General features: G+C 43.4%; 1 protein-coding gene across 4 annotated transcripts in view; it reads right to left on the minus strand.

Annotated features, from left to right (window-relative positions):
- Positions 1-13,818: 13,818 nt before the first annotated feature.
- LOC119824574 (LIM domain containing preferred translocation partner in lipoma) overlaps positions 13,819-22,763 on the minus strand; it is a 600,040-nt gene continuing 591,095 nt past the window's right edge. For all 4 annotated transcript variants that reach the window (XM_038344782.1, XM_038344779.1, XM_038344780.1 and 1 more), the window contains 2 exons: positions 17,708-17,828; positions 13,819-15,275 (listed from right to left, as the gene is read on the minus strand). In XM_038344782.1, the coding sequence (XP_038200710.1) occupies positions 15,147-15,275; positions 17,708-17,828 (250 nt within the window). In that variant the 3' untranslated portion in view covers positions 13,819-15,146. The remainder of the gene's footprint in view (positions 15,276-17,707; positions 17,829-22,763) is intronic.

Here is a 22,763-nt window from a genome sequence, read left to right on the forward strand (position 1 = left end):
TAAATCATGAGAGTCTGAGATGGGCTAGGGATGGGCCAGTGTTCACGGCTACTACAAGAATGTTAAAATCTTACAGCTCAACTTTATTAAATTGGAACTAAACCTTCAATCTTATATTTGACCTATATGACAAGGGTTTGAGCTTACTGATACCCAACATAGAGGGTAATTAGTGGTCACGTGCACTTCAGGCCATGGTAAATGATATCCAAGGACCCTTCTAGCTCTCATGTTCTACGTGTAGGACAAAGTGTGTGACACACAACACTGGACAACAGAGAACAGAACGGGGCTGTCAAACTAGCTCTCATGTTCTACGTGTAGGACAAAGTGTGTGACACACAACACTGGACAACAGAGAACAGAACGGGGTTGTCAAACTAGCTCTCATGTTCTACGTGTAGGACAAAGTGTGTGACACACAACACTGGACAACAGAGAACAGAACGGGGTTGTCAAACTAGCTCTCATGTTCTACGTGTAGGACAAAGTGTGTGACACACAACACTGGACAACAGAGAACAGAACGGGGCTGTCAAGAGTATGGGTGACTGAGAAAATGAAGAGGTGGGAATGCAAAAATTACATCATACATGCCCTTTTTGATTACAACGTCCCAGATTTCCCCGAGAATCAGGGATTTATTTACTTGCCATTCATAAAAGACATGCCTTCTATATGGCAGCTTCATAAACAGCCGTCTCTGGGCGCCTCGGAGAGCTCGCACTAACATTTCTCAGACGTTTTACCACCCGTAGATGCAAACCAGATGCCAGAGAGAGCAGGACTGAGGCCTGAGTGCCAGAGAGAAGGGGGAGGGGCTGCGCTCCCTGGCTTTGGTGACAGGGGATTCAGGTGTGCAGTAGTTAAGTTACACCGGAAGCCTAGGGCACTGGGCGTTTTGGTTTCCCTGTATATCTGCTATATGAAAAAGTGAACTTCCTAAATGATGGTCCTGGGTTATTTTTCTCTTATTCTTAGAATATAACTAAATGAGGACAAAATAATCACAGAACCATCAAACATGAGTAGGGGTAAAGTTTGAAAATGTGGTCACTCTTCCTTGTATCTGATTCTCCCACTCCTTTCTCATAGCGATTTGTACACGCTTATCCATTCAGCCCCATTATTATACCTGCATTACTCAAGGTACCCAGCAAAGAGTGGATTGTGACTGTTTGAGAGATATTCAGAGTACAAGTGGAGGAAACGTGAGCTGTTGAATGAAGGCAGAGACCCTACCAATCCCACCTCAAAACTGGAACCAGTATTAAAGGGCCCCCTCCCACACACACGCTTTCCACAGAGTCCAGAGGGTGCTAAAGAGGTTTGAGAACATGACGTCATAAGTTGAGCTCACCTGTGTTGATGGGGTGGGGGGCTGCATGCTCTTGTGGCATCCTCGCTCTCCCATGAAGCATTCCCATTCTCAAAGGACCATATGGAGAGCAACTGGTGAGAAATGAATCGCTATACCTGGGCTTATGAGAAAAGGAGACAGAGATCATCTGGCCCCCAAAGAATTCCACACATAGGCAAGGAAGTGGAATGAGAAGTTTATTGGATATCTAAATATAAAGTAGTTCTTTTACAGAAAAAAAAGAATGTGATTTTTGTATTTATTCTCATAGAGCACTGGGAAGACATGATCAAAACTTATAGAATGTAAATTAAAAACATGATTTAATATAATTGAACAATGTGTAAATACAAAAGAAATTACCCAAATCACAGTCTGATAACACAACTTCTTCTCCCTTTCATTAGGAACCACGTGTGCTGCTGTGGGGATGTCAGGGATGGTTGATGAGGCAGTGCACCCATGCATTTTGCTTACCCTGTGGAAATACCGTGGTACTGTCAGCATCACACGAATGAAAAACATCCTATGCTATACGCTTTTGTGTGGCTTCCCCTGTTGGAAATGCTGCTGCGGCTCCCAGCTGCTGCTGGTGGGGCTGCGGTTGCGATCAGCTAGGAGGAAGGGCCTGCTCCCAGCAAGCACACAGGGCATAAAGAAAGCTGACTGCTCTGCTCCCCTATCCTTGACCTGTACCATTAAACAGGACTTAGTTCTCACACACACAGCTATCTCTCGTGGTCATGAGTCACAGGGACTCAAACCCAGAGCAAGGCCACGTTGCGTCTGTCTCAGTTTGTGTGTCCGTTCCCAAGGAAGAAAACCTATGCATCCCAAAGACTTGATGACATCACACAGACATTTTGGCATTCTTTCCTAGCACTGAAATCTGATCACGTCAAAACACAAAAAACCTACTAGTGTTGAAATTAACAGAGATAAAAGGATTGGCAATGGGAGAAATATTTTGGAGGGAAGTACTGCCTGACTCTCTTTGCAAAATCCCCTTGGCTCCAATCACGAGGCTATTAAAGCAGCAGCAGGGCCATAGTCCTGGAGCTGCCCCCCAGTGCCTCATTGCTCCCTCTGCTCCTGTTTGGGTTGCCAGGCTCCTATATGGAAATCGGAGTGGCTGGTGACTCTGGTGCCATCAACTGTATCTTCCGCAGCTTGTCACCTTTACTATCACTTGGCAAAACTGCGTGGGAGTGGTGGCATTTCTTGGTAGCTTTGTGACCAAGAGGACGTCACTACGCGTCTTTTCAGAAAGGCTAAGTGGACACATCTTCCAGTCCTCAGAGGCGTATCGGCGGGAACGCGGAGCCAAGTGACTTAGAAGGAAAGGAAGCGACTTGGCAAGTGTGATCTGCCAGCTGGTTGAGTCAGACGACACATTGAGAACAATCTTTTTTGGAACTATGTCCTCCCTTCAACCCTTCTACAATCATACAGTATCTCTATCCACCTCAGCATATTTACCTGGCTCATCTCCTGTTGCCACCACTAGGCAGAACCTCACCCTTCCGGGCTATGCTGCCTCCTCATCACAAACACCAAGAGCTCCTCCATTGCTGACGGAGCTCCAGGAACAAAAGCCCTCAAATAGCACAAGCGCTAGTATTCTTAGGAGCTGGAGGGAAATGCTTCAAGGATCTGGCAGGGACACTTGGCCCCCGGAGTCTACATTCCCTATAGCCAAGACTTTAGTTTTCTCTGTTAGCCCGAGAGAGAAAAGAAACCTGCTGACACGCTAAACTTAGCAATACTTAGTTTATAAACACACACACATGACATATTAATTGCCTTCTTCTCCCCCTGACTAAATGTTTGTGAGCAAATTATTTCCACGGAGAACAAGTTCCTCAGCCATTTGCCACCATTCCAGGCATGTAAGCGCAAAGAGGCTGTAGGAAGTGCTGGGGACTCTGTTTCGGGCCCCTTTCATGGTAGCCTCGGTGGCGGAGGTTGGAAATGAGCCAATTCCTCCCCTAGCTCAGCACCTACTCCTTTGGATGGTGTTTCCGAAGGCTGAACAGCGTGACTCCGGGTACCGTGTGTACATACATATGTAGGAATAACGTTTACGTTTCTCAGAATAGGCACTTTTTGAAGGCAGCACATCTAAAAGTAAAGTTAATAGAGCCTATATTTAGCACGCATATTCTCACTTTGCTGATGTGTGTGCTGAACAGAAGATCACAGATTTGAATCAGTCTCACAGAGGCCGGAGTCGGCAAATGGCTATATTCAGAGCTAGGAAAGTCTTGCCAACTCAACTGTAGCTGTTAAAAAGGCAGGCTTGGAGAAGGTGCAATCATTTTTTTTTTTCTCAAAGGTGATGGCACAGAAGGAGAAAGGCCCATGACAAAGCTGTGGAATAAGAGCCTGTGTGTGCAGCTCAGGCAAAATTACGATCCGTGGGCTCTGCCTTTGTGCCCAAACTACTTGGTGGCACAGGCTTAGTACTTAGAAAGTTCAGTTCATAATTGGACACATCCCATACTTAGCAGTAGAGGAAGAAAAGCTCCGAATCTGTTAAGGAATGATAAAGGCGTAGATTCAGACAACACCAAACCAAACCAGGCTAACTATGTATGGGACTTCTAAGTGTAAGGTTTTGTGAAAGGCACACGATTTCACGTGGCACTCTTATTCATGCTCAAGAAGCAGACAGTCAACTCTATTTTCCTCCTTAACGTGTTTCCGGAAAGAGAGTGCCGAACACAGCCAGGTGATGGTGGCTCAAGCCTTTAAGCCTAGCTCTTGGGAGGCGGAGATAGGTGGATCTCTGTGAGTTCGAGGCCAGCCTGGTCTACAGAGCGAGTTCTAAGACAGGCTCCAAGGCTATAGAGAAATTCTGTCTCTAAACAAAAACATTAACAACAGCAACAACAAAAGAACAAACAAACATACAGGAAAGAACAAAGAGTGAAAAACACAATTCTGATCCTCAGAGGGAACTATTCTACCTTTCATTAGTGAGGAGAGAGATCTTGGATAATTTGCTTATCAGGTGTCCCCAGTGACACAGTGGGTAGCAAAGGCTAGTCACTGAAAGGATTTCGCTACTACATCACTGCAAAACATTTATGAACAGACAATTTCTGGAGTCTACATTTCCTCTAGGACACATCTCAGTTCAGACTCTCTGCTTGAGGTAGAAGGAGGGTCCAGGCTAATTCAGTTTGCCACTAAGTAAATGAGGTCTTTGGTACTAGGACTTTTGATGATGTAATCCCACACACTGATGATGTATTTGACACTCTTCTAGAAATCAAGAAGAACAAAAAAGATTACTATAATGCACATATCACCCAAATATGAGTGCCAATTTTACTATTTGCTAGGCAAAACGAGACCATTCTCATGGTTGGTATTTAAATAATGAAAATCCCTTTCTTCCCAGTGTGTTCGAAGGAACAAAACATGTTAGGCAGACACCTCACAACCTGGTCAAGTTCCAAACCTTTAATTACTAAATAAGCATCATGGCTATCCAAAGGCAAAGAGGAATGAGGAGGAACTAGGATGTTTTTCTTTGGCACGAGTCTCCCCTAAGAAAGAAAGCAAAAGGTGGTTGAGAAAGGATTGTAGATGTGAAAGCCAGCTCTGCCTATTTTACATTTTCTGGCTGAGAAATGGAGTGAAATAGTTTGGTAAGCAAAGATATTCAGGTTTAACATTTACTCCTCCGCGATGGAGGATGTGGGTTTATGAAAGCAGATATGAATTCCTACAACTCAGTACGGAGCGAAACAGATGTTACGGGAAATGGCAACACAGTGCCTCAAGAATGCTGGTTCCTTATTCTTTCCCCTTCCCCGGCAGAAACAGAGAGACTCAAGCAAAGGAGATAAACAGCTCGCTTTCCACTCCTGCATCAAATCGCTTTGACAATTTTAAGAGATAAATAGATCCACACAAAATTTAAGTAGCTTTTTGGCAGCTATGGAAATGGGTCAGGTCTATAGGAATTTATTAATTCACTGGCCTGAAGAGTTGAAATGTTTTAAACTAAGATTTTTTTGGAGAATCAGCTTTCTTGGTGAAGACCTGTGTGTGTGTGTGTGTGTGTGTGTGTGTGTGTGTGTTTCAAAGAAAATTGTGCTTTCTCTAAATCTCTATATTATATAGGGTGGAAGAAGGGAAAATTTCATCCCTCCCTTTCCCTTTCTTTACATTATATGAAGGCAAATCAGGATTTGTGGCAGATTCGTGAAAGTATCTGAAAAGTATTTTCATAAAGGAGCACCCTTATGCCTTCACCCTTTACTGCCCCTTTGTCTAATGAGACGGGTCAGCTCTACAGTGGCAAGTCTCTCCTCGGGAAACTCATCTGGGAATTCTGAGAACTCAAAAGGTTTAATTAACATATAGTTTGAGTGGGCTCCCCATATGTGCCAAAGGAAATGCTTCCCAATCTACTGGCCATAAAACTCATCAAAGCTCTCAGAGAGTTAAGGCACCTTTCCTGCCTGGGGCTGTGAGTGCTCAGGCAATGACGCCAACCTTCTCTGGTCCTCTCTGTACCCTATATCTCCCCTGTGGGAAGACTGGGAAAGGCAGGAAGGCTATCTGCTGGTTAACTTGCCTCTTCCTAATCTCAGGGAACTGGCAGATGAGTGGCTGAATGGAGCAGAGACTTTCGGGAGGAAAATGTCGAATTTACAAAGTAGGGCATTTGAAAGGCTTTCTAGATTTAGTGCAGATGTCCTGTGGAGAAAGGATATTTTAATTAATCGGTGGATTTCCACTTGTAGCACATAACCAGAAGGTAGACAAGACAGAAAAAAAGAAAGCCCTGATTGCACATGGGATGAACAGCTTCTCAGTGAGTCAGCCACAAAAGGGTATTTTTTTTTTGTTGAGCTGTGATGTGGGCCGACTTGTAGAGGATACCTGGGGTCCTCCAAGTAGGATTGTTGTTAAACATAATGCTAAGCTCCCTGTGCTGAGGGTATACTAATTACAAACATCCCACAGCTTAAGAAGTACCGCCTATCAAATGAAGAAGGCTAAATTTCAGAAAGGCCATTCACTCAATAGCACTGGCTTAGGCATTTCAAGGCCTTTTGGCCATGGGTTTATTGGATCAGAAATTCCTGTTGTCTCAGCACACTCTTGGCAGGCTCTACATAAATGTGAACAGAGAGACTAGTATGGTTTTGTTTTTTTTAACTTATAGCAGCTTCTGCCTCTGTGGCACGTACAAGCCCGTGGGACGGAGGGCTTTCCTAAAACTCAGGTCACCTCTGCACACCACTGTACTGTAAATGACACGGTCTCAGTTGATATGCTGAACCTGACAGGCCCAGAGAGCTTTGTGGTTAATGGAAACCAATGCCCTCTGGGGAAATTTGCTGCAGTGTGCTTTCTGCACAGCGATTTGCTCTCGGTGACCTTTACACCACAGGCTCCCTCCCAGTGCTGGTCACAGAGACCCAGGGCTTCCCACAAGATGACACAGACACGTGCAAGCTCTTCATGATGTGCCACACTGTAACACACATGTACACCCGCCACGGATAACCAAACGGACCCTGTGAATTTTCATGGCTATTTTTGAACAGGGCCTTCAGTAACCTGTGAGATGTGTGGACAAGCGCTGGGTAAAAGCCCAGATCTCACACTTAGCAGCTCTATTGCTTCTGGCAAGGCACTTAATGATTCTGAACCTCAGCTTTCTCTTCTAGGACAGGGCTATTAATAACCATCTTCCCAGGGCTGTTCTATGTGTGAAAGCAGTTTGTAAGCTCTCTCAGGAATTTTATTATTTTACAGCTCAGAAATTCACCCATAGGTGCTACCTTCCCAGGGGCGGATAGCAGGCTCTTGCTACAGGGCTCTCAGATTCAAAGCTAGTGTAGAGGAGACACAAGCCTGCCCTTCCTAAGACTAATGATTGCTAGCTGAACTGTAACCCAGGGCAACGGTGAGAATTTATATGTTTTTACATAAAAGGCAGCACCACACATCCCTATCCTTAAGGATGGTGGGCTTCTGTGCCGAAGAACTGATCAGAAGTGGTGAGTTTTCATCAGTACCACCGTATTTTCCTTTGGACTTTTTCCTTCTGTGAGCGGGAGGTTACACAGTGAGGTTTCCTAACCTTTTAAAGGTCATTGTCAATGGGTCAGATAAATGGAGCAAACTGTTCATGGACGGTTACGAAGGGAGGACACGAAGCTACCCGACAGCTGTCAGAACAGCGGTATTTCCTGAATAGGAAAGACAACCAACAGAGCTCAGGCAACATCTAACCTGTGATTGTCAGAAACCATTTCGGCTGTTTTTGTGGCTGTGTAAAGCATTTCTACTCCTCAGCTAAAGACGGAAGTTGTTTTTAAAAATGACTGAAGAACAAAACAAATACAGTGGAGGTAAAAACGAGGGGAAAGCCGGCATTTTGTTATGTTTTGTAGGTTTGCTTTATGGACCCAGGAAAACATAAGCCCCGAGACTGGTTCTCTTTTAATGACAAGGACAGCTGGTACAAAGGGACTGCCTCACCGGGTGGTGAGTTCCTTGACACAGGCACTACTTAAGCAAACGTCACTGTGCAGCAAGGAGTCCGTGGTAGAAGGGGAACACCAAGTGCGACAGATGGCCGGGAGCCCTAATTGTGTTCCTAGAAGAACAGAAAAGTAGACAGGCCTACTTGTTCCTTTTGGAGTGCTCAAAAGACAGGCACATTTGCTGCAAGAGCTGAGGATGTAGCATGCTTCAATAAGAACTAGAGTCTACTTGTTGCAACAAAGACCACAGGAAGCTGTTTCCTATCAGTACTGTATGGGTTGGGTGTGTCTGGCCAACCATCCCCTCCTCCAACTATAATGCTGATTGGAGGGGATTAGCAGTCCAGTTTTCTTTGATGCCTTTACTCCTTCACTGAGCCTGAAGATATAAAAGTTTCTCCTGCTGTTCTTAAGACTCCAGAATCCATGAATCACGGCCAATGCATTTATGTAGGAAGAAGCCCATGCTGTCTGGCTGGGTCTTAAGGACTCTTCCTCCAACTTCCCAATGAAGCCAGTAGGTCAGCCTAGGGTGTCCTCATGTGTCCTCCCCAAACTCCCACAAAGACCATTGTGAGGAACTAGTCTTTCCCAGGCCACACGCCTTTCTAGGAAGAAATGCAGACAGACTATTTGATCTTATTGCAGTCAGCTTGACTTTAAACAGTGATCATTAAACCAAGATCAGTTAAGGAATAAGGATATTAAGAGGACAAAACAAGATACATCATGAACTCTAATGGAGAGGATAAATTGATCACGGAGGGAAGCTGCTTGCTTTAGACACAAATATTAGAAATGAATGGAAGAGTTTCAAAACCAAAGACTAGAATTGATGCAGACCTTACTAAGTGTCAAGAAGCTTTTTCTCTATCTGTCATGGGAATACAGACAAGTGAGATCCTTGAGAAGACAAGAATAAAGGAAAAGAACACAAGACACTTTATGAGGCCAGACAGCAGGACTCTTGTGGATGGAATCTCCCTTAGCTCACTTCCTGTCTTCTCAATGACTTTAATTCTGTCAGCATCAAAAGCAACAGCGAAACAAGCTAAACAAACAAACCAACCAGCACAGAAAATAAGAGGGCTCTTTTGTACACGTGGCCCCACCATTACGGGGGACTTCCTTTCTAGGGAGGTCATTGTTTATCTTTGAAGGATTCCTATTCCTTTTCCTTTCTACCCCAAGAAAAGAGCTTTCTCCCACCCCGATGGACAGCCATTGCTGAGTCACAGAGTGGATATAAATAGAATTAGGAAACATTGAGGGTAATGTGGACCCTGGTAGCAGGAGAGTGACAGGCACTGTCCCTGTCAATCAATGAGAAGCTGAAGGACTCGGTGAGTCAAACCACAGAGAAGAGGGGGGAAAGTCTGGAATCTACAATAGTTTGATGTGGTTTTCTAACTAGGCTGGGTTGCTCTGAGTAGTATTCCATACTGGTCGTACCCAGGACTAAATGTTATGATCTCGGGCATGAAAGCAAGAGGGTGCAGATCTTTAGAAGGACGCAAACACTGCTCACCCAGGTGCAGCATCCGAGTGTGTCTGTGTTCCATAAGACCTCCCAGTGCTCGGATAGAGCTTGGGGTGACATGGTGACATCTGTATTCTTGGCAGAACATTCTGCTTCTCGGATTGAGAACTGAATTTAGAAGTTCTGTTCAAAGATAAGTTCAGAGAGTGCCTTTGTGGCTATTTAAACAATATTCGATTGGAGCACAGAAGATGCCTATCAGAGTTTGATAAAGGAAGTTTTAGCTTGCCTCTAAGTGGATGGGCATCTTGGAAAACTTAACTTAGCCATTCATTCTAAGTATTATAAAATAATTTTAATATTTTAGTATGCTATTTTTAAACAAATGCTAGGAGTAGAAATACTTATCATTCTGCTTAGATACTGCTATAAAAGAAACAACAATCAGAAGAAGCGAAGAGCAAAGATTGGAGCATCTTCCTTCAATCACATGGATAAAAGTGTCTTTTACACAGCTCGCCACAATTAGTCATCTGCATGGTGGCTAACTAAAATATTGTCTCAAATTTTTGCATAAGGAAGGAAAAATTAGAACAAAGTAATTTAGTATCTTTCTCCTCTGCGCCAAGGGAAAATATGCCTGCAAAATAATCTACATTCTAAGGAAAATCCTAGTTTTAAACTACCCCTTGCAAATAGAGTCAATTATTATTATTTAATACGGACCATGGGCCAAGCGCTACAATGTTCAAAGTTAGTAGCTTCCCCTTGCCACAAGGAAAATGATCAAGTTCATTTCACAGGGACAACATGATGTTCTATCATTAAAAATACAAGTATTCTGTGGTCAAAATATGCTTGTGTTAAAAAGAAACCCCAGTCTGGCTTTAGAAAGATCTCTTTGCATACACACATGTGAAAACACTGGGTCCGTTTTAAAGGACTCTACTACCGAAGTCCCCGATAAGGACTGATTAAATTACAGTGGAAAGACGGCACCTCCCTCTAGGAACAGACACAACTGAAAGAGTATGCACCCGTAAAGCAAGTTTTGTCTGGATGGTAAGCATATGTTCTGGTAGCCTTTCTCCTTTAATGCAATTGTAATGTTATAGTATCCTAACTAACAAGACGGGCCAAATAAGGCAGCATTAGTAGGTACAATGAAAAGAAGGAATAGGGGAGGGAGGGAAATGAGAAAGGAGAGAAGAGGAGAAAGCAAGGCCTAAACAAAACTGCATTAATCACAGTAGCTTTGGCTAGGTTAGTGGTAAAAGATCTGAAATACAGCTATTCTAATCAAATCTACTGCACCACAAGCACGTCCATTCCAATTATCAGTCAACTACATCACTTGTCTGGAAATATTCATGGTTGTCCCACAATTATAACTTGCTCAGTAATCAAGACTGCTCCTTATTAATTCAAACAAATAATCCAATTTAAAGGTGTGGGGGGGGGGGAATGGGTATTATTATCCTAGCAAAGCAAGAGGAAGATCCAATCACAAGCACGTAGGACACCCGACATAGCCCCTTGGCAGGGAGCATGCTCTCACAGACACCCATGAGATCCCTCCAAATGGAAGACAGTACACTAAGACAGAAGTGCTACAGTTCTCTTTCTCCATCCCCCCGGCCTCGTGTCTGTGTGTGATATCATGAAGCTCTGGGATTTAATATTTCTATACTGACAACAGTCATAGTAGCGTAAACAGATTATTTAAGAATAAGGCACACTTATGGGTGGCTTCTGATTGTCTCTCACGCAAGTGCACCCGAAGAGCCATCCCAGGACAGGACTCAAGGCACATTTTGCAGAGGTATCTTTTTCGGTTGCTGGTTGTCTACAGATGGCTGAAGCAGGGCTATGGAACATGCTGTCATATTTCATTCATAACACACATGTACTGGAGCTCGAGGCAACAGATGGACAATCACTTGTTTAAACTACAAATGTGAAATACTAAGGTAGAATGGCAATATTTCTAGACATGTATATATAAAAAAATATGCCTTTCCAAGCCAAGAGGGATGGGGAGAGGCTGGGAGGTGGCATCAGTGTTTCCCTGATCTCCTTAGCAGCTGCCATAATTTGCCCGACACCCTTCAAAACTTGATAATGGAAGGATCAGGGGGCAACCGACACAGAGCTGACAGGAGAAGCCCAAACCGTATCAAATAGAAATAACACTGTTCTTCCCGACTGGTTCACATTAATAGGATTTGTAGTAAGTAGGAAGATGGTTGACAGTTGTGTTGGCGGAGGCCTGTCTCTGGTGTACCAATGCTCTATTGCAGCCACATACAGAGTGTGTTCCCTCTCCCCTGGACCCAAATACAAAATAGCTGTTCATCGTCATTAAGGTCCATATGTTTTTAACAGCCCACCATAGACATATCTGCAGATTTTCCCATAGAAAACAATTAGTGTTTTTAAGTTCTTTTCATTAATCAGCATATAACCCATGTTGTCATTTTGATCAGAGAAGTCATTCCAACAGGGACAACAATGTGCTGGTGACAGGGGGAAAAACCCACATCTTTGAGCTGCAGAGATGGCAATACTTCATTAACACAGAGGCCTTGAGTTAGGACTCGTGATGACTTATTTATGAGTTTTAAAGGCGATTTTGTTTGCCCAACTCCATATTGAGCCAGTCTGACATGGGATTCTAAACAGTTGCAAAATCTTGGTCTGGATGGGAGGCTTAGCTATGGCAGAGTACTTGTCTGTTTCCTGCAAGGCTTAGAGAGCCATCCCCACCACTCTAGAAATAGAATCTTATTTTGAAATGTTCTCTGCAGAGCCCATGACAGTGGGTTTTTTTTTTCCTGTCCTACGTATCACACTTTATAAAGAACCAAGTGTTTGTGCTCTCGATATTTAAACAATTCAGATAGCATTTTACAAGTTTTCAGTTACAGACATATTTTTTCTATTTATCTATTTAAATGATAGTAAGGCAATATATCAAAAGACAGTGTGTATAATCATTAAAGTAATACGATCTTTATATCTCTACAGTAGGCAAAACTTTACGTAGCTAAGAGAGTAATGAGTACAATGACTTGGTACTGCTGAAATCAAATGCAGAGTAAAGAAAATATGAAAGCAAGGCAAATCATATATTAAAGAAATGGCAGAGTGAAGTTGTAGGATCCTTTACATTGTTAGATCTTGTGAAAGAAAAACATCTAATTCTAAATATTTCTGTATATGTGTATGTGCACGTTCATTATTATAAAAGTATATGTCTATATTAAAGAGAAATTCACTTTAAAACTCTTTGGTAAAGCTACTCTGAGGTTACATGGTGAGAAGGCACGGGGAAGGCTGTAAGCAGGCAGAGCTCGGTCCTAAGACCTCAGGGGAGAAACGGTGGCGGCAATCCCTGCAACACTTGCATGGAAGCATCTGGTTCTGGAAGTAGTTAAATGTAATACACACATGATGTTATTGCTCTATAGTATAAATAGTACATAAATTCTTCCTCTGGTGTCTAGACTTATAGCAATATTACTGCATTTCTAGATAAAATTCCTGTCCTCATTAAACTGGACCCTACTTTTGGCATCAAGACAGTTTCCTGAATTTCATGTTGAAGATTTTGGCCAGTTCAAGCAGACTGTATTGCCACCTTGACTGTCCGACAGTCAGAGTTCTCCAAGGTCAATGGCACAGCTGAGCCTCTGAACTGGAATGCAGGAATTCAGGGATAGAGCCACCACCCACCATATCCTGAAATCCACAAGCTGCCCTCCTTGAATCTCCAGAGAAGAGAAGCAGGTAAGAGCAGGCAGTAGAGGGTGCCCCCTGAAATCCAGCTTTAGGGGTTCTAGCATGCAAACTGCTTAGCGAGGAAAGTAAAGCAGCCCCACGTTGACCCAGACGCGCTGAGTGACAAAGGCTTAAGGGTTTCTTTGAATCACTTTTCTGATGACTTCTATTCAAGTAAAATCAACTTTATAAAGAATTCCTGAGGCATGGGTTTGCAATTTGAAACATGCACAAGCAATTAAAAATTTTTTGGCTCTAAATGTTAAAATTAAAACTGTCAGACTAGAAGATCATCATGTCATAAAGATTTTAAAAAAAAACATAAAAAGACACAGAAGGGCCGGGGATGCAGGAGTGGCAAGGTGCTTGCCAACACTTGAGGCCCTAGCTCAGCTCCCAGCACCGACTGCATAAAGAAATAAAAAGGTATGTTGGGATTTAAGGTGGTTATATTTCTATATTTCTAGGACTGGGTGTTAGCTACAGAGGGATTCATTATATTATTATTTATACCCTTCTGTATATTTAAAGTATTCCATAATTTAAAAGCATATATTTGTAGAAGATTTAAGGAAAGGAAGAAGATTGGGAAATCTCGTCCCAAGATAGTGAACCGTGAGTTCACAAAATGGCCAGCTGCAATTGCTGAGCGAAGTGTCTCCTCTCCACCAAGCAAACTGGCTCCAAGAGTTCGCATAAAGATTCTAGTCAGCCATTCTGCATATTTTTAGCTCAGAAAGACAATTTTGTTTTCAGGGATTGTCTTTGAAAGTGTGGTGTAAATGTCATGCTGAAGATAGGAAAATGTCTCCTGCAATATGTACTTGAGCTACAGAAGGATTATAAGAATAATAAAACTCCGGTTTCGCAATCTTTTCCCAGCTTTTCCTTCTTTTTCAAAGAAGAGGAAACATGGTTATGTAACTTCATTTTATGGGTCCAAATTTGCAGTTTTCAAAAAAAATAGATTTGGGTTATTATAAAATAAAAGAAAGAGAAGAATTTGATTCCTTTTAACACATATCTTTCTGTAGATAAATGTTAATTGTAGTAACCATGTGTGTGTAGTAGGGGAAAATTCACAGTCCTTGTAAGATGAAGTGTCAGACAGAATTGGAAATGTACCAAAAAGCAAGTCTGTCTGTCTTATGTCCAGATAGCACGGAGACGAAAAGCTCAAGGTAGAATTGTTGAAAATATACTGGGCTTTTCAAATGCTTTGAAACTGCTTTCAAGCAGTCCTTTGGCCAGCATTTCCCATGTGGTTTCTTTAACTCAGCAGTGAAAGGTGGTTCTATCACTTATTAGATATCGGCTAAAAAAAATGCCTTCAAATGAACTTTGACCACTGGGCACTGCACATCTTGAATTTGGATAATGGCAAACTAAATTTGGGCTCCTGTAAATTTATGTATTTTTTTTCAAGTACATTCTTTATAGCCTAGCAGAAGAATGTGCACTCCGCCCACCTTTCTTTTTACCAGGAGACAGGAGTGGTAGAGTGCAATGGGGAAATCCACCTTTCCAACCCCTGGCATCAGAACAGCTTGACTTCTGTGGCCACGGCCAGAGGGAAAGGGGACAGGAGGAGACGTCAAGCTAAAGGCACCGGCAGGCTGGCACATCCACCCAGGAAAAATCATGTGACAGCAAATACCACACTAAAACTCTATTCAGCCGGATGGAAAGCGAGACAAATGCGGGGATTAAAAGTTACAGGAATGCAGAAGTGAATGGGACGGAGCATAATCTGTGCAAAAATGTGGAGGTCCTTACAACAAAGGCTCATCATGGCCTTACATGATTAAATGTGAAATGTGTATTTGGTAGGAACTTAAACAAATCTCATCCTGTATGTGCTTCGAAAGAAAAGGTTAACAGCAGATGAAGAACAGAGACCATCCCAGAGGTTGAGAGCTTTGCCTCTATTTTTCTATTTCTTCTCTTATCTTTGTCTTGTGTTTCGTTCTTCTCGGTGCCACGTACTCAGCAGCGAAGCGGGCGACCGATTCTACAGGTCAGTGCTTGCCTTGGCGGTCAACACCCTAATGCGGGCGGAGTTGCAGGACTTGCAGAGGATGTGTCCATCCAAAGGGTAGCAGCCTTGGTTGTCTCCTTCAGACAGAAGACCACCACAATCCTAGAGAAACGGAGGCAGAAGGGATGGGAGTGAAACTGTGAGACACGGGTACAAGTCCAGCTTCCCGAGACATCCTGACAAGGCTTCCGTCGTGTGTCCGCTGTCCCGCACCCTCAGTACGTGACATAGCAGATCGTGAAGGACACTGAATTAGAGGTTAATCACATAAGGGCAAATGGGAGCCAGGAGTGGTGGAGCATGCCTCTGATCCCAGGGCTCAGGAAGCAGGGGCATGTGGCCCTCTGTGAGTTCGAGGCCAGCCTGGTCTACATAGCAAGTTCTAGGCCAGCAAGGACTATAGAGACTCAATGTCCAAACAAAACAAACAAATTCAAATAGTGTAAAATGACTTTTCTAGTCACTGAATACAAAAACATAGTACAAGGAAGAGTCTCTAGCTCTCAACTCCTAGGGGTTAATTTAATCTCCTCAAAAACAGCAGGGTCCCTAATGCAGACTACCCTTTTCCTCGATTTTACTATCTCATCAAAAGAACGGACAGGGGCAAGAATAGAAGTTTATTATGGTTATTTCAATCAAAGAAAGGTGATTTCTGTCATGAGTAAGGCTACCAGAGGCTTTTGCATATTTACTGCAATTGTAGCAAAGGCACAAAAATGCAAGGACTGGGAGGACTCTGTCATACTTTCCATGGTGGAGAGGGACAGATCATGTAACTGGAGACAAGCTCCCTGGGTGCCACTGTTACGTTTGTCACTGTCTGTACAGGCTACACACAAGACTGAACGTCATCCCGAAAATAATTAAGGCAATTTGTGCCTTATCAAGCTTCTGGGATGGCCAAAGTTGAGAAGGGATATGAATGTACTCTGTAACAAACACAGAGTTGCCTATGTGCAAAGGATCGTGCTAGTGTTGGTACCGGGGAAGGCCCGCTCTGTAAAGCGTTAGGTAGCACTGAATGGCAGTCCTGGCCTTTAGAAGAAACGCGGGTTTGCTTGGAAAATCAACAGAGCCATAGTTAGCACTGTGTGCCCACTTCACTTTAGAAGTTGTCACAGGCCACGGCTGCTGCAAAGCTCCCGGCTCTGCTCTCCAAGAGGAGCTACGAGATGAATGAAGCTGTGACTACAGCCGACAAAGAATAAACTCCTGGTATAAACAGGGCTGACCCAAAGTACAGGAGCAGACACAATTGTGATCCACAGGAAGTTTGGCCTTGCCAAAAAGAACCAGTGATATAGGGGACTGTGAGATGTCTGCAGGAACTGAGTAATGGAACTAAACAAAAGAATGATTTCAAACCACAATGACATCATTCATAGATGGCACAGTTTTAAGTCTCTGTATGTGTGTGTGTGTGTGTTGGGGGAGGGTTCTTGGAGCCTCGGTATCCACTGTCAAATGTCCTCTAAAGGGTCTCTACACTCAGTGGCCTCATCACTGGGGCACTGGAAAGATGACGGCTGAACACTGATGTTCTCTTTCCCCCTGGTCATAGACCCCACATTAGTCAGTTAGTGTATTTCTTCGTGTTAAGCTAGGAGAGGGGCATATAACCTGGGCTTTACGGAGGAACAGAACACAGTGCAAAAATAGGTGGTCAGTTATAGACAACGAAGTGAATGGCATGGACACATTCTCTTGACACTCCGCGACCTTGGGTGTCATTCTGTTGGGCTGTGGGGACAAGGGAACGAATGAGGAAGCCTGCATCCCACAGGGATAGGAGAAGGGCTGGAAAGGGCTGTATCCGTAAGAGCTAGTAATGACAGAGAAAACTGTCAGAGGGGCCTGGGTAGCTCACAGAAGACAGTAAAATATTTTCAAACCACCTTCTCAATGTAGTGTCCTTTAAAACTCAAATGATGAGGGGAAGGACCTCTGCCCTTTGCTGTATTATGGCTGCATATCCCCCCCACAGTGTCAGCTAAGCCCCTCGTCTCACTTCTAGGCTGGTTCTGGGTCTGGCTTATGGATTCTACAGCACCCTGCCCTGACTCTCACATAGCTCTTAACAGTTGTGACCACTTAAGCTACTTGGAAGCCAACTGCTATATAAATAAATCTCTTCCTGCACCTCTGAAGTGAGTGAGTCCTTGCCCTTCTCACTGGGTGATAATGGTCCCTTTGCCCAAAGAAGCAGTTAACTACAACATAAGCTAAAGATTCCTCATCCATCATCACCATCACCATCATCATCATCATCATCACCTTTCCTCTACTTTAATAGTTTACAATATCCTGGGCTATGTAATTTTGTGTTTCAGTCTCACAGCTACATCTGGAGGGGTAAGAATTCGAAGCATTTGTACCGAGAGAGGGACTGTGTGGGAGTGAGGTAACCTGTGTGATGTCACTGCATTAACTGTCTGTGTCAGAGCTGGATCCTGTCTGTTAACGCTAAGGTCTTTGTTAGGCACCAGGGTCTCCAGGTTTCAGGATTGCTATGACTTGGGGATGCCACTGACCTCACATCTGTAGCAGTGCACATGGAAATCACGGTCCAGAGCCACGATGCGGACAGTCTCCTCCTGGCCTGGGGCAGGCATGATCGGCTCCTTGCACACAGAACAGCGTGGGGCAAATTTCCTAAAAAAACAGACAGAAAATGGTGAGATGTCAAGCACAGATGCAGATGGAGAGGGGCTCAGGCCGACACCTGATCTGCATTTCCTGTGTGACCTTGACAGTAGAGGCCTCCACAGATGGTGCATGCTATGTATTTGACAGGAAAGAGGGTGGGAATTGAGGAGACGGTGGGAACTGGTTTTTATAGAGACCCTGCAAGGAACTCTTCAGCAGGCAGCATGTGCTGTGCAGGAGTCCTGTGTAGAGAACCACACTGTTCCGCAGGCATGACCTAGCTGAACTCAGGAGACAAGGTCCTGGCTGAACACGGAGGGACAAAGGATCCAACTACCCTCTGACTTGCTTCAAAATGTTAGTGTGCCCTAGACAAATCCCGAAACTAGGAATCTCTACAGCTTTCTTCTTTAAAATGTATCTTCAATTCCACAAAAAGCCTCAAACACACAGGTTTTAGCAATTGATGGAGGTTGGTGGTTTTATTATATATTTTTCTGAAAAACTCACAAAGGCAAAGTACATGTTATTTACAGTTTGTCTGTATAAGAGATTTTAGCATGATCGAAGTCTATATGTACAAGGGATTTTAGGATGATCAAAGTCTATATAAACATACATGTATGCACACATGTAAGGTTTTGAAGCTACTGGTGAAGAACTTTAATATATTTCTTAATTTATTTTTATTCGCTAATAGAACTTTTTGTCTTATCAGATTAGGGGGCTAGTAAATGGGCTATGAACCTTCTCTATATTTTCAGGAATTGAAGGATAGCGTTTGTAAAGGTGTGAGATAAGGCATGATTTGGAATGGACACAGATAAGAACTGAAGGAAACCGTTAAAGGACACAGCAGCACGTCTGAAATCCTAGTACTAGAGAGGCTGAGGCAGGGGGATCACCCTAAGTTCCAATCAAGCTTGGGCTACCCAGGGAGCTCCTGTTTAAAAAAAAAAACTAAAAACCAATGAGAGAGAGAATGGGATATATAGAGAGATACTGAGAAAGCTACTAAAGCTTTTCATGGAAATGGTTTTAAGATTAATGATGTTAAAATTTATCTACTTGTAGTAAGACTTAAAAGAAAATAATGATAGTAATCTAATCCTCGGCAGAGCACTTCATGGCTGTCAAAGCATTTTTACATACATTATACTCTCTATGTACATTTTAATTTTCCTGGCGGCACCCAAAAGGCATCTGTATGGCTGTAATCTAAATAAATATGAATTAAGTAGCAGAGCAATTGATTGCTGAGAAAGAAAAATTAAGAGGATCATGGTACAACTGCAGTAGTAATCAGGGTTCTTATAATTGATATTTTATGCAAGAAGTTTATATTCATTGGCAAAAAAAAATTGCTTTGGATTACCTGATTATTTTTGAATCTGGGTCATCAGTAGTAAAATACACAGGTTTCTGATATCTCAGCTGCAGAACTTCCTTTCCCTGGCTCCTAGGACACTGTGAGGGCAGAAGCAGCCACAGCCTCTTCTGGTTGTCCTGGCTGGATGTATTCCTCTGGGGTACAATTCCTTCTTTTCTTTTATTTTTTTTACTTTACTTATTTAGTAGTAATTATTTCTGTCTTTGGTGACCACTTATTGGCTCATACAGGAAGAATTTGAGCAATATTGAATGGCATGAACCACCTACTACATTTTTCTATGAAAAAGGCATTATTAGATTTTATGTCTGGTCTCATGGTCCCTCTCTAGACAGTCTGAAGCTATGTTCTCATTAACCAATCACTCTCCCTCAGCAAAGTAGAGAGGCAGGAGCTGTTACTGTGGTCTTGTGATCTAGGCGATATTGTCCAGTGTTTAAGTCGCCAAGTGGATTATAATAATAATAATAATAATAATAATAATAAATATAAATGGGGTGAAAACAGTTTTTTTTTTTTTGGTTTTTCGAGACAGGGTTTCCCTGTAGTTTCTAGAGCCTGTCCTGGAACTAGCTCTTGTAGACCAGGCTGGCCTCGAACTCAGAGATCCACCTGCCTCTGCCTCCCGAGTGCTGGGATTAAAGGCGTGCGCCACCACCGCCCGGCCTGAAAACAGTTTTGATGGCTATTGTTTACTAAATGCTTATTAACTGCCAAGTTCTGTTAGGCACTGTATACATGTTATTATTTTCCGTTGATAGCCACGTTATGTGGAAGTATTTCTATGATTTCTAGTCTCCAGTCAAGGGAGCCATGAACCTAGTCATTTCATAGCCAACGTATTTTGGTAATTAACAAATGAATACCAAATTAAACAACCAAATGGATCAGTGCTATGGTTTGGATATGAAATGTCCCCTTCAGGCTCATAGACTTGGCTGCCAGCCGATGAACCTTCGGGAGGTGACAGGATCGTGACAGCACTGACTCCAGCACATTCATCCATTATTAGAGTCATGGTGCAATGGTGTCATCAGGGAGCAGTGGAGATGTAGAAGGTGAGTAAGTTAGAGGAAGCAGGTCACGACAGCATACCGTTCAAGGGCACATCTTGTCTCTGGCAGCCATGAGGTGAATAGCTTTGTTCAAGCATGTCTTTCCTCCACTGTAGACTGCCTCACCACAGGTCCAGAAGCCAACGGCCAGCTTACTATGGACTAAAACTTCTGAAAACCATGTGCCCAAATACACCTTCCTTACTCGGGCATTTGTCATGGGGACAGGAAGCCTGCCTATCACCATGGATGACACCTCTCCCGGAAAAGCACAGGTCACTGTTTATGCCACACACACTAAGAAGAGCAGCGCAAGCCCACTATCCCCGGCACAAGGAGGACAGATTCAGATGCCAGCACAGACCTGCTAGGGGATTCTCCATGCTTCTCTATTTGCTTTAAACTTTTATATATAGCCTACCTTCTTGCAAAGTTTATTTAAGTTGTTTACTGTAAAAATTTATTCACATGTATAGGTCATGGGCAACACCATAACAGACTTACAAAATTGCTCAAATATAGAGATAGCATAAATTCATAACTGGGGATGAAAAGAGGCAAAATTAAAGAAGTCTTACTAAAATAGTAAGTTTAGCCTTTAAAGACAGCCATGTAAGTAAAATGAGGAGGAATTGTGTGTGTGTGTGTGTGTGTGCGCGCGTGCGTGTGTGTACGTGTGCATGCATTCACTGCCCATCTCCTACATACTTGTGTACAGGGCCAAAAACAGTCGCCCTACAAGGGAGTTCTCAATAGTTACTGGTGAGCATGTCTGTGAAGGAGTTCAACTTTAACCAAAGGTATTTATAAGGAAACAGCCCATTTGCTAAGCCTCAAGATTCTGCGCTCCAAGTGACAGGTTCTGAGATGCCATTTTAGAGCCTTTGCCAGAGCCAACCCCATAACCTCTCTATCAGCAATCCGCCTGCTTTTCACTCAGCACACTTCCAGTCCCGCTTGCTTGAGGCCTGCCTGGATCTCGGAGTCAAAGGATCCGCTCTGAAGAAGGCAGAGCAGCTTTCTGCAGTATGTACCCCAGATTGGAAGGCTAGCATCCTGAGATGCAAGACTAGCCACTCTCTATTCTTGTACTGTCCAAGCTAAGCGACGAGAGCTCTGCAAAATGTTCTTTTATTTTCCTTCTAAAAGTCCCTGCCCCATATCTGCTAATTATGTAGATAACATTATTATTATTTTTTAAAAAATGTCTTTTTCACATGCACTGAAAGGAAGAGGGGGTTGGGGAGCTTGAGATATGTATCCCACTCCCACCTTTCAGTTGCTCAAGGCTGCTTTTTTAAGAAGGTTCAGACCCACACGCTTATGCCACCCGTTGCCAGTCTCTAATTACGCTCCCCACCACTAGAAATGAAAGGTGAGTGGCAGAGACACAAACTTCCTCTGTCAGCACTGATTTCCTCTTTTAATTGAGGGGTATAATAGCTCAGGCTTTCCCAGCCGCACAAGAGTGTGTGCCCTGCTTACATCTACCTGTCTTTCTCAGATGGAGAAACTCTCAAAGAGGAGAGAAACGGTGACAGAAAAACACTCCCCGTTGGTATCTTTTCGCTTCCCTTAAATAGATGCAGGGGTTTTTTTAATGTGTAATTACAAGCTAAAAATAGCAATAATGTGAAGTACGATTTATGCTGTGACTGCCCTTTAAAAGCAAGCCTTTTCTTGTCTAATTCAGGTTGAAAATTTCTGCTTCTGGGGTTTTATAATTCATTCAGCCTCACGTCTTTTGGTGAGGTTTTTTTTTTCTTTTACTGGTCCTTGGGAGAGTGGTCAGGAAATTCATTTTAAAAATACGATTCTTAGGTCCCCAAAGTGCTTGTGGAAAGTCCCTTCTGGATGTTGACAATCAACAGTGGTGAAAGAAATCCACAGGCCTGTCCTGAGCCTCAGAGCGGAGCCCAGAGTGGTCAGCAATGTGCTTCATCTTTTGGGAGCCTTACAAAGCTCTCTTAAAGTGAGTGCCCAGCAAACGGAAGTAAGGAAGCCACCCTGTCTCGCATTAGTGAGCTGTACCTGCCGCTTTCCACACAGATCATAACAAACACGGGCACTGATGCCATGAACCAGTTAGCCACCAGACCAGCACTATTAAGAAAAAATACAAAGCTATCGTTTTCTCAAAGCCTCCTATAGCTGAAGGGCGAGGCACTGTAAAATCGGAAACACGAAGAAGGAAGGCATGTTTCTAGGCCTACTTGTGGTTTTAGTAGACTTGACCCTGAGAGTTTTCTTTCCGATCCTTCTCAATGTGTCGTACATGCTGCACTAACCGATGTCATTAGGAAGCATACGGAGGCACCAAAGCCCTTGGTGGGGAGGAGGCTAAGGGAGGATGTGGATTTGTTGGCTATGCCATGAGGCTGCCTCTCACGCTGGAACTGTGTGACAGAATCTGCATCCCTACACCTATCTATCAGCAGTGCCTCCTACCCGTTCAGTAACCGGGGTGCAGAGGTTGCCAGAGTTAGGAGACCATTA

Source organism: Arvicola amphibius, chromosome 10, assembly GCF_903992535.2.
Source record: "Arvicola amphibius chromosome 10, mArvAmp1.2, whole genome shotgun sequence".
NCBI classification, from domain to species: Eukaryota; Metazoa; Chordata; class Mammalia; order Rodentia; family Cricetidae; genus Arvicola; species Arvicola amphibius.